This window comes from Gambusia affinis, linkage group LG05, assembly GCF_019740435.1.
Source record: "Gambusia affinis linkage group LG05, SWU_Gaff_1.0, whole genome shotgun sequence".
Classification (NCBI taxonomy): Eukaryota; Metazoa; Chordata; class Actinopteri; order Cyprinodontiformes; family Poeciliidae; genus Gambusia; species Gambusia affinis.
The window spans coordinates 13,393,332-13,405,394 of record NC_057872.1 but is presented as its reverse complement, the minus strand read 5'-3'; the positions used below and the strand labels follow the sequence as shown (position 1 = coordinate 13,405,394).

At 37.6% G+C, this 12,063-nt stretch overlaps 1 protein-coding gene across 3 annotated transcripts in view; it reads left to right on the top strand.

Moving 5' to 3' along the window:
* Nucleotides 1-10,963, top strand: part of LOC122830639 (glucocorticoid modulatory element-binding protein 1-like) — a 32,503-nt gene extending 21,540 nt beyond the window's left edge. For all 3 annotated transcript variants that reach the window (XM_044116153.1, XM_044116154.1, XM_044116155.1), the window contains 6 exons: nt 1,429-1,532; nt 3,565-3,749; nt 3,969-4,112; nt 6,392-6,529; nt 7,827-7,934; nt 8,028-10,963. In XM_044116153.1, coding sequence (XP_043972088.1) covers nt 1,429-1,532; nt 3,565-3,749; nt 3,969-4,112; nt 6,392-6,529; nt 7,827-7,934; nt 8,028-8,446 — 1,098 coding nt within the window. In that variant the 3' untranslated portion in view covers nt 8,447-10,963. The remainder of the gene's footprint in view (nt 1-1,428; nt 1,533-3,564; nt 3,750-3,968; nt 4,113-6,391; nt 6,530-7,826; nt 7,935-8,027) is intronic.
* The last annotated feature ends 1,100 nt before the right edge of the window (nt 10,964-12,063 follow it).

Sequence of the window (12,063 nt, the reverse complement as noted above, 5' to 3'; positions counted from 1 at the left end):
TTGAGTCTGTCCAAGAAGTGCTGATTTATTACTGGAGAGCCAGCCCAGGGTGCACTTTTAGAAAAATCTTTGTTGTACTGTTGTCCCTTTAGGTTTTTTCTTCTTCTCACTATCTCGGCATTAAAATCAAAGACTAATCAGGAAAAAGGTTTTGTCCTGGGGACACAAGTTCAACTTCTACCAACAACAACAAAAACGTCTAAATAAAAACAACACAAAATGGACTCACACTTTTAGAGAATTTTTTAAACTGTTCCATACTTCAATAAACTGACCACTCTTACATTGCTTTAGCCGTTTTGTTTTTTTTTTTGCAAAGAAAACATGCACCTTATTTCCTGACAAATAGATCCACCTAATAGACATTTTATGATTCTCCAAAATAGGTGACAAAAGATGAGAATTTGTGACAATAGCCTAAATTTCCATTTGAGTATTACTAGCAGAGGTACTGATTGACTCTTCCACTGGTTTTTATATAAAATTATGTATTATCAGTAGCTTTAGAAATCTTCTTGATATTTAACACATTAGGTTTAGAGGCTTCATTGAATTTGGACCCAACTTAAAGAACAACATTGTCCCATCATTGAATTTTGATTTTTTACTAAATACCACTTCTCTCCAGACCTCTGCTTTTTCATCTTTAACCTACAGTAACCATGGTCTCTTTTTTATTGATATTAGAAAAGTTTTATATTTGGATTTTTTTTATACATAAGTTCTATTTCCTTCTGACATTATCTCCATTCGTTTGTTGTGCATTTTTCAATTTTCAAGATGTGTGACTTTTAGTTTCCTGTCCCTTTGTGTTTTGACCTTTGTTGCCTTTGGTCCACCTGTTTTCTTTCTTCAACCTTTGCAATTTTATTGTACCACTTTTCATTGTCGCCACTTTTACACACAGCTGAGTGCTCCGGCACACTGGGTTGAATTCCTATTTTGAAAGACTTTTATACATTTTTTCCGTGATGAGTCTCCTGTTGGGGAATGATTTTCAATCAAAAAAGAGAGAAAAAAAATTCACTTCACATTTTTCTTAGTACATTTTGCAATGCAAGAATGTTCAGATGAAATAACTCTGTCAAATCTACGATTTCTCTTTTTCTACTAAAAGAAGTGGATGAATGAGCTTCCTCCAAAAAAAAAGTAATTTATATTTTCATGCTAAGATTTGCTACTCCTGTTGCTTGAGGCAGTTTTCTCCCATCCTTCGTCATTTCAAACTCCACAGATTTCCGTCTACATCGTAACACATTTATGATGCTATTAACTTAATACCTTACAATATTTCTCGTGTGGTTGGTTGAATTGTAAATTATTCCAGAGGAATAAAACGTAAGATAATCATTATATGGGTTAACAGCCTGTTTTACTTTTTATATCACTGTTTACATGGCATAAATTGCCCCGTCTTGCTTTTTACAGTTCAATGACCAGCTCATTAGTCCCAAGCAGTTTGTACACTTGGCAGGAAAAGCCACTCTGAAGGACTGGAAAAGAGCCATCAGAGTGGGAGGAGTAATGCTCAGGTAAGATTATGAAACATTAAGAAACATGTCTTTCTGCTAACAACCTTCATTTTCATTTTCTTGTGCCGACTGTCATGTTTATTATTTTAAAACACATGGATGTCATGACTTGTGCAGTTTGTTGTGAAACTATTCAGAGCCTTAGTACCATCCAAATTTGTTCATGTTGCAATCACAAACTTCAATGTCATCTGTTGGGATTTTCTGTGATAGACCAATACAAATCATAAAAATGGAAGGAGTAGCATACCTGTTTATTGTTTTTTTTGTTTTTTTTAAATCTGCATTTGTATTTTACCCGTCTTAATCTACACCTACATAAAATCCAGCGCAACCAGTCTTCTATAAAGGCAGATAATAAGTAGGGTCAAACGGTGTATAATTTAATCCCAGCATTATTATGGGCATTATTCTGTGAAGGCATTAAAGGTTTGTTAGAGAACATTAGTAAAAAAAAAAGCCAACAGCATATATTTGTGGAGGAGCTGCAAAGATCCTCTGCTCAGGTTGAATTGGTCTCTTAGATAACTTTTTATACTCCACAAATCTGGCCTTCATGTAGTGGCAATAAGAAAGTCATTGTTCAAAGACAACCATTCAAAGTTTCTGTCATGTTCTGTGTTTTCCTGTGTGTTTATTTTGAGTTTCCTGTGTGTCTGAGTCTCCATGTTGTCCTGTCTCCCTTTGATTAGTTCCCAGGTGTGTCTCGTTCCCTGATTACCTCATGTGTATTTAGTGTCACCTGTGTCTCTGTGTCTTGTCGGATCCTCATCAAACTTGGCGTCCTGTTCATGTAGTCCATGTCTCATTAAATTCATTTATTTACACTCCAACCTGGTTTTCTGAGTGTTTGCCTCACCTCCACCTCCGTACATTGTGACCGTTTCACTAGGAGTTTTCCACAGGCCATGAGGCAAAACCAACAAACACGTGGAAGAAGGTGCTCTGCTGAAACAAGACCAAAAGGGAACCTTCTGCATCACACTCAACGTGGCTGAAAACCACATCTGCAATTCCTCCTGAACACACCATGCCCCCTTTGACAAATGTCGATGATGCCATGATGCTTTAGTAAACTTTTTTCTTTACATTGGGAAGGGAAGCTGGTTAGAGTTGATAGGAGCATGCAAAAAACCTGAGAGTGGTGCAAATGTTCACCTTCCAACCGGAAAATAACCAAAGCCAGAGCTGTGATGATTAGGATTAAACCATATTTCTTTATGAGAATGGCTCAGTCAAAGCCCAGTCCTAAATTCAAAACAGAGTTTGAAAGAAGTTTGAAAATAACTGCCCACAGATGGTTTACATCCAATCTGACTGAACTTGAACTATGTTTGCAAAGAAGGAATGTGAAACAGTTTCAGTCTGGGTGAAGAGAGAAAACTCCAAAAGCTTGAAGAGAAAGATGTTTCTGCAAAGCGTTGACATTAGAGGAGATGCCTACAAATGCATGCCACACTGATCATAGTTATTTTTAAAACATATTTTATTGTCATGGTACTTATCCACACTACTTTGTGTTGGTCTGTCATATGAAAAACCAATAAATGCAGTTACATTTTGTAGTTGCAATATGACCAAATGTGGAAGAACAGGGTTTTAATACTTTTAGGACTCACTGCAGTGAAACACCTACAAGATTTCTTTAACGTAAAATCCAACTTGCCCATCTTTGTTTTAAGTGTCTGTCTGAGCCTGCATACCAGAGGCAGTGGGTAATCACAACTGTGATGATAGCAGGATCAAATGGTTCACATATAAGCCTTCGAGCAGCACTTCTCACCTCTTTATCGTGTTTGCACTTGCTGTTGGTGTTGCTGGGAGGCAACACACAAAACCCAAAAGGCGGTATCTGTTCTTTTTATCTTTATGCCTCCAGAGGGCTGACCAACAAGCCCCGCATCAAACAAAATAGCGAAAGGCTGTTAGGGTTGTTCAGACCAAACGTCCCCCATGCGACTCTGAAAGCAAAAGGAAAATGTTTTCACAGACACTTTGCCGTATTATTGTAACCCGCCTGTTCCCTTTGCAGGAAAATGATGGACTCTGGCCAGATAGATTTCTACCAGCATGAGTCAGTGTGCAGCAACACCTGCCGCAGCACCAAGCTCGATGTGCTGATGAACAGCACCCGGCCTCCTCCAGGGGCCTTGGTGCAACCATGCCTGTCGTGTTTGGCTCTCGAGCCTGTTGGGGGACAGCTGCCTGCAGTGACAGGTAGATTACAGTTGGCACTTAAAGTTTCCTGTTTTTATACCAATCACATATGCTTAAACCACTGTTACAGTATTGAAATTTCAAAGCAAGAAGTTGAAGATCACTTTGAAAACCCCCCCCCCCACCAAAATATGATAAAGATTTAGAGTTTGAAGATAATTTTACACAAACATAACAGCCCTTTATTAACTAAATATGTCTGCTTTGTTCCTATTTAAGGGGAAGCGGGCGTTGCAGTGGAGTTGGAGGAGTCTTTGGAGGAAATGATTGGACCGGCATCAGAGCAGAGTAATGACTCAACACCACTTGGAAACTCCACAATCAACGGACATCCTGCCAACATAAAGAGAGATGATTCACTTGGTAAAGAAAAGACAAAATAATGTCTATCGATTCAATGTATATGTTCAATTAGTCACCTGGTTTTGACCTGTTGGCCTCCATCATGTCACATGTTCTGTTTATTCTTTGGTTAAACATATTTTGGTATACATGACACATATAATCACAATTTGTACTGATAAAATATTGAAATGTATATAATTTTTACAGTCCTGATAATAATTTCACACTGAAAAAAAAGAAAAATCTAACCTTTTGATTGAGTGCACTCACATTGAGATGTGAGAAGTTATCACCATCTTTGTTATGTCATTAATTAATATGTGATTTACCATCTCTTTTGGAAACCTAAGTTCAGTTTCTCCAACAAAGATTATTTGATTCTTTGATATAGAATCAAAAAATTGCTTATACTAAAACAAAACATTGTCAACAATCAACACACAGTGATTGAATAATATTATTCTATTCAATTAATTACTAATTCATTGAATAGAATCTTGGGTCCAAAACCACATCTAACTAAGAAGAACATAAATCCCAGCCAAACAAACAAAAAAATATAAAGATTTGAAGACTTTTAGGAAACAGAACTGATGAGACAAAAGTTGAGCTTTTCAGAAGGTATGAATGCTGTTAACATCTCGGGTATTCATCATTTCTGAAAAAAAAACACATTGTAACATCAACATTCAAACATGGTGGTGGCAGTGTGATAGTTTTGGGGGCTGCTGAGCTGCTCCAAAATTCATGGTTCATTGTTGAACCATGAATTTTGCTTCTACCAGAAAATCCTGAGGATATCCAACCATCAGCTCTTCTCAGATCTTAAATCAAGGTTATGAAGCAGGACAGTGATCGAAAACTAAACTTATGCAAGTCTTGACTTGAATGTGATCAGTGTTGGATAATTGTGGCAAAAGCATTTGAAATCAATCATTTTAAAGCTTGTGTACACATTTGTACTAGGGATGCTAATTGTAGAAGGTACTGTATTTTCAGTTCTGTAGAGGGGAAAGTTCAATCACCTCGTCACCAAAAAAAAAAAAAAGAAGGAAAATGAAAACATTTGCCAGATGGAAATAATGTGCAGAAAGGATCTTTTCTCAAGAGAAGAGGTCTTTTGTAGGGCAGGTTCTCAAAAAGATTTACACAGGGTTTTGTCCACCCATCGCTCTCGTCTCGCCTCTCGCAACCACAAAAGGTTTGACCTCTCTGACACAGCGAGCCGGCGAACCTCTGAATCGGCAGTTGTGGGATGCTCCTGCCGACTTGTCCTTAAAAAGTTGCTGACCACAGTCAGGGGGAAGAGTCATGTCCATTTATAAAGCCGCAGACAGCAGCTGACATTTCCAGGTGTGGCCTTTTTACTTGCCGGGGCTGCAGCTTTGATTTAAAGGCTTTTAAAGGTGACCTGATCAGGCACTGTTCCAGGTGGAGCTCAGTCAGTAAAACGGCCCGCTGATGATGCCCTCAATAGCAGATTGAAGCACCTCGCTGCACGTTCAGGATTGCTTGTCGCCGAGTTTCGAACAAGTAGATAATTCTCAGCGAGCGTGCTCAATCTCTTGAGCTGGAACTGTTCAGCTCAATGGAAATGTGCTTCATTCTAGTTTGTATTCCCCTCATGGAGGAATAAATTAAACAAACTTATAAATGTAAATGGGAACTGGAACACTTACAAATATTTTACCACCGTGACAGGAGTTTAAGCAAACATCAGGGGGCATACATTCATTTCCTCTAAGATAACACATCTAGCATGCTCTGCACTTCATCACCCTAACCTAACTTCTGTTTTTATCAGTTTTGTGCCGACGTCAAGTTATATTTCATTCTCCTTCAAATCCGTCCTGCCCTCCTTTCTGCCTTCAGAGAGCTCCTCTTTCCTAACCCATTTTCCTGCTCTTTACTCTCAACATCTGTTTCCAATTTAACACCTTCTCCCTTTCACTTCTTTTTAAATGGTTTTTTTTTATCCATCTATGGCATCTAGTTCTGTCATTTCCTAAGTTTTTTTTTACTTGAAATCACAGCCCTAGAAGTCTCCTTGCTTCTCCTTTCCACCACATTTATCACATATTACTTTTTAAACTTTACTGTATTTCTTTACTTTTTTTTATTTTAAATTTAGCATCCCACACTGGAGTTCATATCTTTATGTGCATCAAATCTATACTGGTGCATTTATGGCTTTCTCTAATTTCTCTGTGGCCATTTTTAAACCTCTTAATGGAAGGGAAAAAAAACCCAAACTCTCATATGCACAGAGTTCTTATCATGTAATCGATCCTCTTCAGGTGCAGTGATGAGACTTTGGAGGGGTGTAGCAGAGTCTGGCCTGATGGTGGATGTTCTGTCTGGTCTCCATGATAAACTTGTGAACACTCTTAAAGGTGTCGAGCTTCGCAGCGAGAATGGCAGCCTACAGGAGACGGGTACGCTCCCAAACTTTTATCACACTTGAGCTTTTCGCTTTTCGCTTTTCCCCCCACATTGCAATTTCAAGATTCTGTTTATTTAATTGGGATTTTATGTGGCAGACCAACACAAAGTAGTGCAAAATTATGAAGTGTAAGGAAAATGATCCATGCTTTTTAAATACTTTATAAATAAGAATCTGGAAAGTCTGACATGCATTTGTATTTAACCCCTTGTACTTCTACATAACATCAAGAGCTATCAAAGATATGAAATACAGCTGACCCATGTGTAATTTATACACACTATAAAACCAGATGTACTGTGAAGGTTTTAGAGGGGTTTTTTTAAATAAAAAATTAGGAGCTGCAGAGATTTACAGCTCAGGTGGAAGTTTATATTAATAGCAACTCCACCATTCTGGAAGAATGGCAGACAGAAAACTGCTATAAGAAGGTTTTTTGCCAGTGCAAGAAATCAATCAATCAATCAAATTTTATTTGTGTAGCACATTTCAGCAGCAAGGCATTTCATAGTGCTTTACATAGTGCTTTGTGTTTCATCTCAAACACAGAAACACAAAGTCATCAAGTGGGGCGTTTTTGCTTCTGCATCCATAAAAGGTTTACCGGTTACACTCCCACTGTGTTATATGGAAAGAAATGCCTATTGGTATTTTTATTCGCACTCACACTCACAATCATGCAGTTTAAAACGATGTAAACAGCCTTTCAAAGGGCTTCTGGCACGAGGCTCTGTACACCTCTTTCACGGAATTTCGAGCAGCGACTCCGCCGTCCCTCGTGGATTTTTGTGCAATTCTATGGTATCTGTTAGTGTCTAGAATTTACAGGGTTTCCGTTATGTGCAATGACCCTCAGTCACTCGCCGTTTTTCTTCCGGCACGAGGCTTTGTACACCTCTTTCATGGAAACACAGCAATCATGTAGAAGAAGAAACTTTGGTAAAACAAAAACAAAATGATACCTTTTGACCTACATGCAATATGTGTGGGAGAAAACTAGAACTGCACATCATAAATTAATCTTCACAGATGCTCTTTGTCGAAAACTGATTGAACTTGAGCTGCTTTGCAAAAATGTGCCTCAGTCTAAACCCCAAAGGACTTGCAGCTGTAATTACGGTGTACATGGTTCTGTAAAGAATTGAAACAAGGGAGTTGAATATAAGTGAATGCCAAGGTTTTGGGAAAAACAAACTAATAAATATAGATTTTTTTTTCATCTGAATTGCTTATGTATGATTGAACAAAGATTGTTATTCAACACTTTGGCTTACTTTTTTTGGGATCAGATGCTCATATACTGAATTCTCTGTGTGAGATGTTTGGACTTTTGGACTCGGTGAAACAAGCCCTGGACTTTAGGTGCACTCAGAACCAAGAGAGTAAAGTCCATCAAGGTGCGTATGTTGAGAACGCTGCCAGAGCCAATACATGACCCACACGTTTATGCTCCCGGTGGATTTTATTAACCGTTATCTCGTTTTGTGTAGTGCTGGATGAGATCTCGGAGGAACACAGGAAGCAGAGCTGCAATCAAAGAAAATCTTACAAGACCTCAACCTTGAAACACCTCCGACCTCACCGTCAGAGCCAGCAGAAAAGAAGTGTGCACAACTTGCTGCTGAATGAAAGGACAAACACAGTGATCCGTCCGCTTTCTTTCACTGGTTTATCTGCTGCGTCTCATGCTCAGGTCTTCAGCCATTTCTCTGCCCCCGCTGGCTGGAGTCACCTTGTTGGAGCCGGCAGGTCAGACGGCGGTGGCCAAGGTGGCAACGAGAAAAAAGATACCTCAGGAAAGAACAAAGAGATGAAACAGAAGCTGGTACTTCTTCCTGGAGATGGTCCGATCAGATGTGATGAGGCGAGGAAGACAAAAAGCTCACATGGCACCCAGAACGTTAAGTAGATTTCTGTGGCTCAAACTGAGAGGAAAATGCAAGAGATTAAATGAAAACCCACAGTGGAGACTCCACAGCCACCAATATGTTGTGGAACAAACCTTCCTGACTGTGAGGTATCCCAAGTCTATTGGATTGGGTCTTTAGAGCTATTAGATGTATGGTGGATATATAAATTAGATCCAGATAAAGCTACTGTACATTTCCAGCAGAATTTCCTGAAGAACAATGTCTTATTAATGGTTACATTGTGGTGGCTGACTGGTGTATAAATGATTTTTTTGGTGTAATAACTACAGAAACAGAGGTACAGACACACACCAGACAAATTGTGATGTTTATAATTGTTTAAATATGTTTAAATATAATAATTTTAGGCACTTTATAAGAAAAATTCAATAAAAAAAAAAAAAAAAATAATTAAATACTTTATTGACTGTCTGACCTGTAAAGTACATTGTTGATATATATTTTCTTATTCTTTGCTTTTATAATGCTAAGACACACAGTACTCAAGTAACTTAAAATACCATTTTGCTTTTTAATTCTATACCTTTTTTGTAATCTCAGTTGACAACAAATAACATCTCGAGTAACTTTACAGGAAAATGAAGCCGCTAATTAATTTCCAGTTATCTAAAAACAGATATCAAGAATCAAATCTAGTCAGGTCCTGATCTACATACCTTCTAACTTAATCCGAATTATAATTACAGTCAGATTCAGTTAATCATTTGAGACCTATTGGTAAAAGGTTAAGGAAGGTGAGGTGAATGCATAAAGTATCAGTGGCGGACAGTTGGGGGGGACAGTAGAGAGACAGACACAGAAGCACCCAACCAGGACAGAAACCAAGGACAGAAATACACAAGCTTAACAGCAGCAATAGCTCACTCTCTGATTTTGTCTATGTAAATCCACCCAATTACTGAGCTCAGTGTATCTTCTGTTGGAAGAATAACACAGACAAGACACAAAATTAAATACAGCGGAAATGTCTTTAATGTTTTTGTCCTGGACTGGAACAATGTTCTCAAAACAAAAGCAGAAAGTCAGGGGTAGCTTCTAGAAAATGAAGATAAAAAGGAGAGAAAATAAACATTTTGACATTTGGGGATATTAAACAATGAATGAATGAATGAATTCACTTTATTAATCCCACTGGATGTTCCTTGTTATGAATTTTGTTAAGGTGTTTGTGCTTGTTGAGTGAGTATATTATTTCCCTTTTTACTAGAAAAGGTTAACTGAGGCACCAAGTCTGCTAAAATAAGAACCTATCTTCTTGTAATGCTAACACTGTTCTCTATTCTTACCTCATAAAATAAATATTGGCAGTCGAGACAGAACCCTTTGCGAATGTTCTCAAATGGTTTTGTTTTAGAGGACATCTCAAACTCTTTTGAATTTTACAGAAATTTTAATAACAAAGATTTTATTATTATTATTATTATTATTATTATTATTATTATTATTATTATTATTATTATTATTATTATTATTATTATTATTATTATTATTATTATTATTATTATTTTATTACTTTTTATTTTTATTTTTACAAATGTAGAGGACTTTGGCACCCTACTTTAAATGAATGAGATAGTTTTATTAGCATCCTATGTAGTCTACTCTATATTAAATGAATTAATTTTTTTTAATGTTAAACAATAAAGGACACATTAAAGCAAGCGTTTCATAATTTACTTGTTATTTCCTGATAGTTGATCAACCATTAAATCAAATTAGTTTCTTCACAAAACGCACTCTACCCTGGGCTGTTTTTGAACTTCAATGCAGGTAAAAAATAAATTACACATATGGGTCAATTTTATTTATGGTTTGTAGCTCCTTTCAATTTAAAAACTTTCACTTCACTTGCACTTCTCCCTGATTTGAACGCCAGAGTTCCCCTTCCCAAAACAGAAGCTAATGTGTGATTCAAAAGCCAAAAAGTAAACGACCCTTCAGAGAACATAACTCGTGTTTTCTTCAAACCATATTTGCTTCCACTAACCCAACGATCACAGATGTCACTTTCTTTCGTCAAGTCGGCCGTTTCGTAGAAATAATCAACCAGCCGTTTTTCCTGGTAAGATTTCCTGTTTGTGTTCAGCAGCGCTCTGCATGCCGAGGCTGAGATAGACAGTGATGGTGTTGCCTTTGACAACTTCTCTTAGAACTGTGATGACATGTTATTACACATTGCTGCACGGCACAGCCTGTCCAGATGTAGGTGTTTGTCTGTGGTTATGAGTGGCAGTCGATAAAACGTCTGATAAAATGACTATCATCACTCCAAAGCTCTCAGCATCTCTGCTGACACCTGTCCTGCTGTTTGAATTCGCCAGTGTTTTGCAACATCACATTACTGCACATTGAAATGCATTGCAGCCCAACACATCCCAATCAAAATACGTCCTTTGTTTTAATAATTGTGCCTTAAATACATGTCTGTCGTATATCAAGCAGGTGTAAATACAGGTTTCGTCTTGACATATGTTGGTCTCTATACAATTAAATAAATTATCCGGAGTGCAATGGATTGTTTATTTACCATCCTGGACTAATAATATTAGACTCCACGTGGCAAACACCTTTTGGAAATAGCAAACACAATTATTCGGCCACCTTTAATTTAATATTCAGTCCACACATAACATCTAAATTGAAAGATGTATAGCCAGTTTAGTTCTGAGTCACAGCTAAATGTGTTGTCCCAAAGAGGGCCTGTTTCAACATCAACCTTTGTGCTATATGTTAATACAGAGTGCTCCCCCCCCCTCCCTTTGTTTTGCTTTCTTGTCACACCGAAGTGTTTCAGATCAGAAAACAGCTCTTTTGTTCTAAATGAGGTTTACAACAAAAAGTGCTCCCGGCCTCCCTTCCAGCAGCCAAAATGGGTTTATGATTCATCTTCCATGTGAGAGGTCCAAAGCAAAATGGACACAAAAGCTCTTTCCTCGTTTGCCAAAAAAACCCCCCAAAAACAAACAAACAAAAAAAACCCACATCTGCAATATGAAAACACGCATTCCTGGTTATTTGAAATGCTTGGTTACAGTTGCTTCCTCACTACTGTGGCACCAATTAGGTCTTGGGGACAATTAATTTTACCCCCAATCCAGTTAATTTGGACAACTCTTTCTCTTTATATATGGAATCAAAATTTAGGATCATTTTCTGAAGGGGAATATGAAATAAATACAGTCTCAGACCATTAGAGTTTAAAATTTTTTCAAAAGTCACCAGGGTAGAAGCTTCCATTTTGCTGCCTCTCAGTTTACTTTACTGGGAAATCTTAACACATCTGTGAAGATTTAGTCCAGCTGAAAAGGTCATTCAGAGTGGAGAGCTCACTTTGAACTTGAAACCTAATCGGACACAAAGAAAAAAGTGAAAAAGGAAAAACTAAATAAAACTTTGCAGGAACTTTATACAAAAAAATTGGATCAAATTGGATCAATAAACAATCAAAAACAAAGTGTGGAATGCAAAAAAAAAAAAAAAAAAAAAAAAACATCAACAGAAAATTCAGTTTTGAGTTTTCTGTCGAAGTCCTTGAACTCAGCTGCCTTGGCAGCCAGCAGCCATTAGGTAGGAAGTCTTCACAGGAGCCTGATCA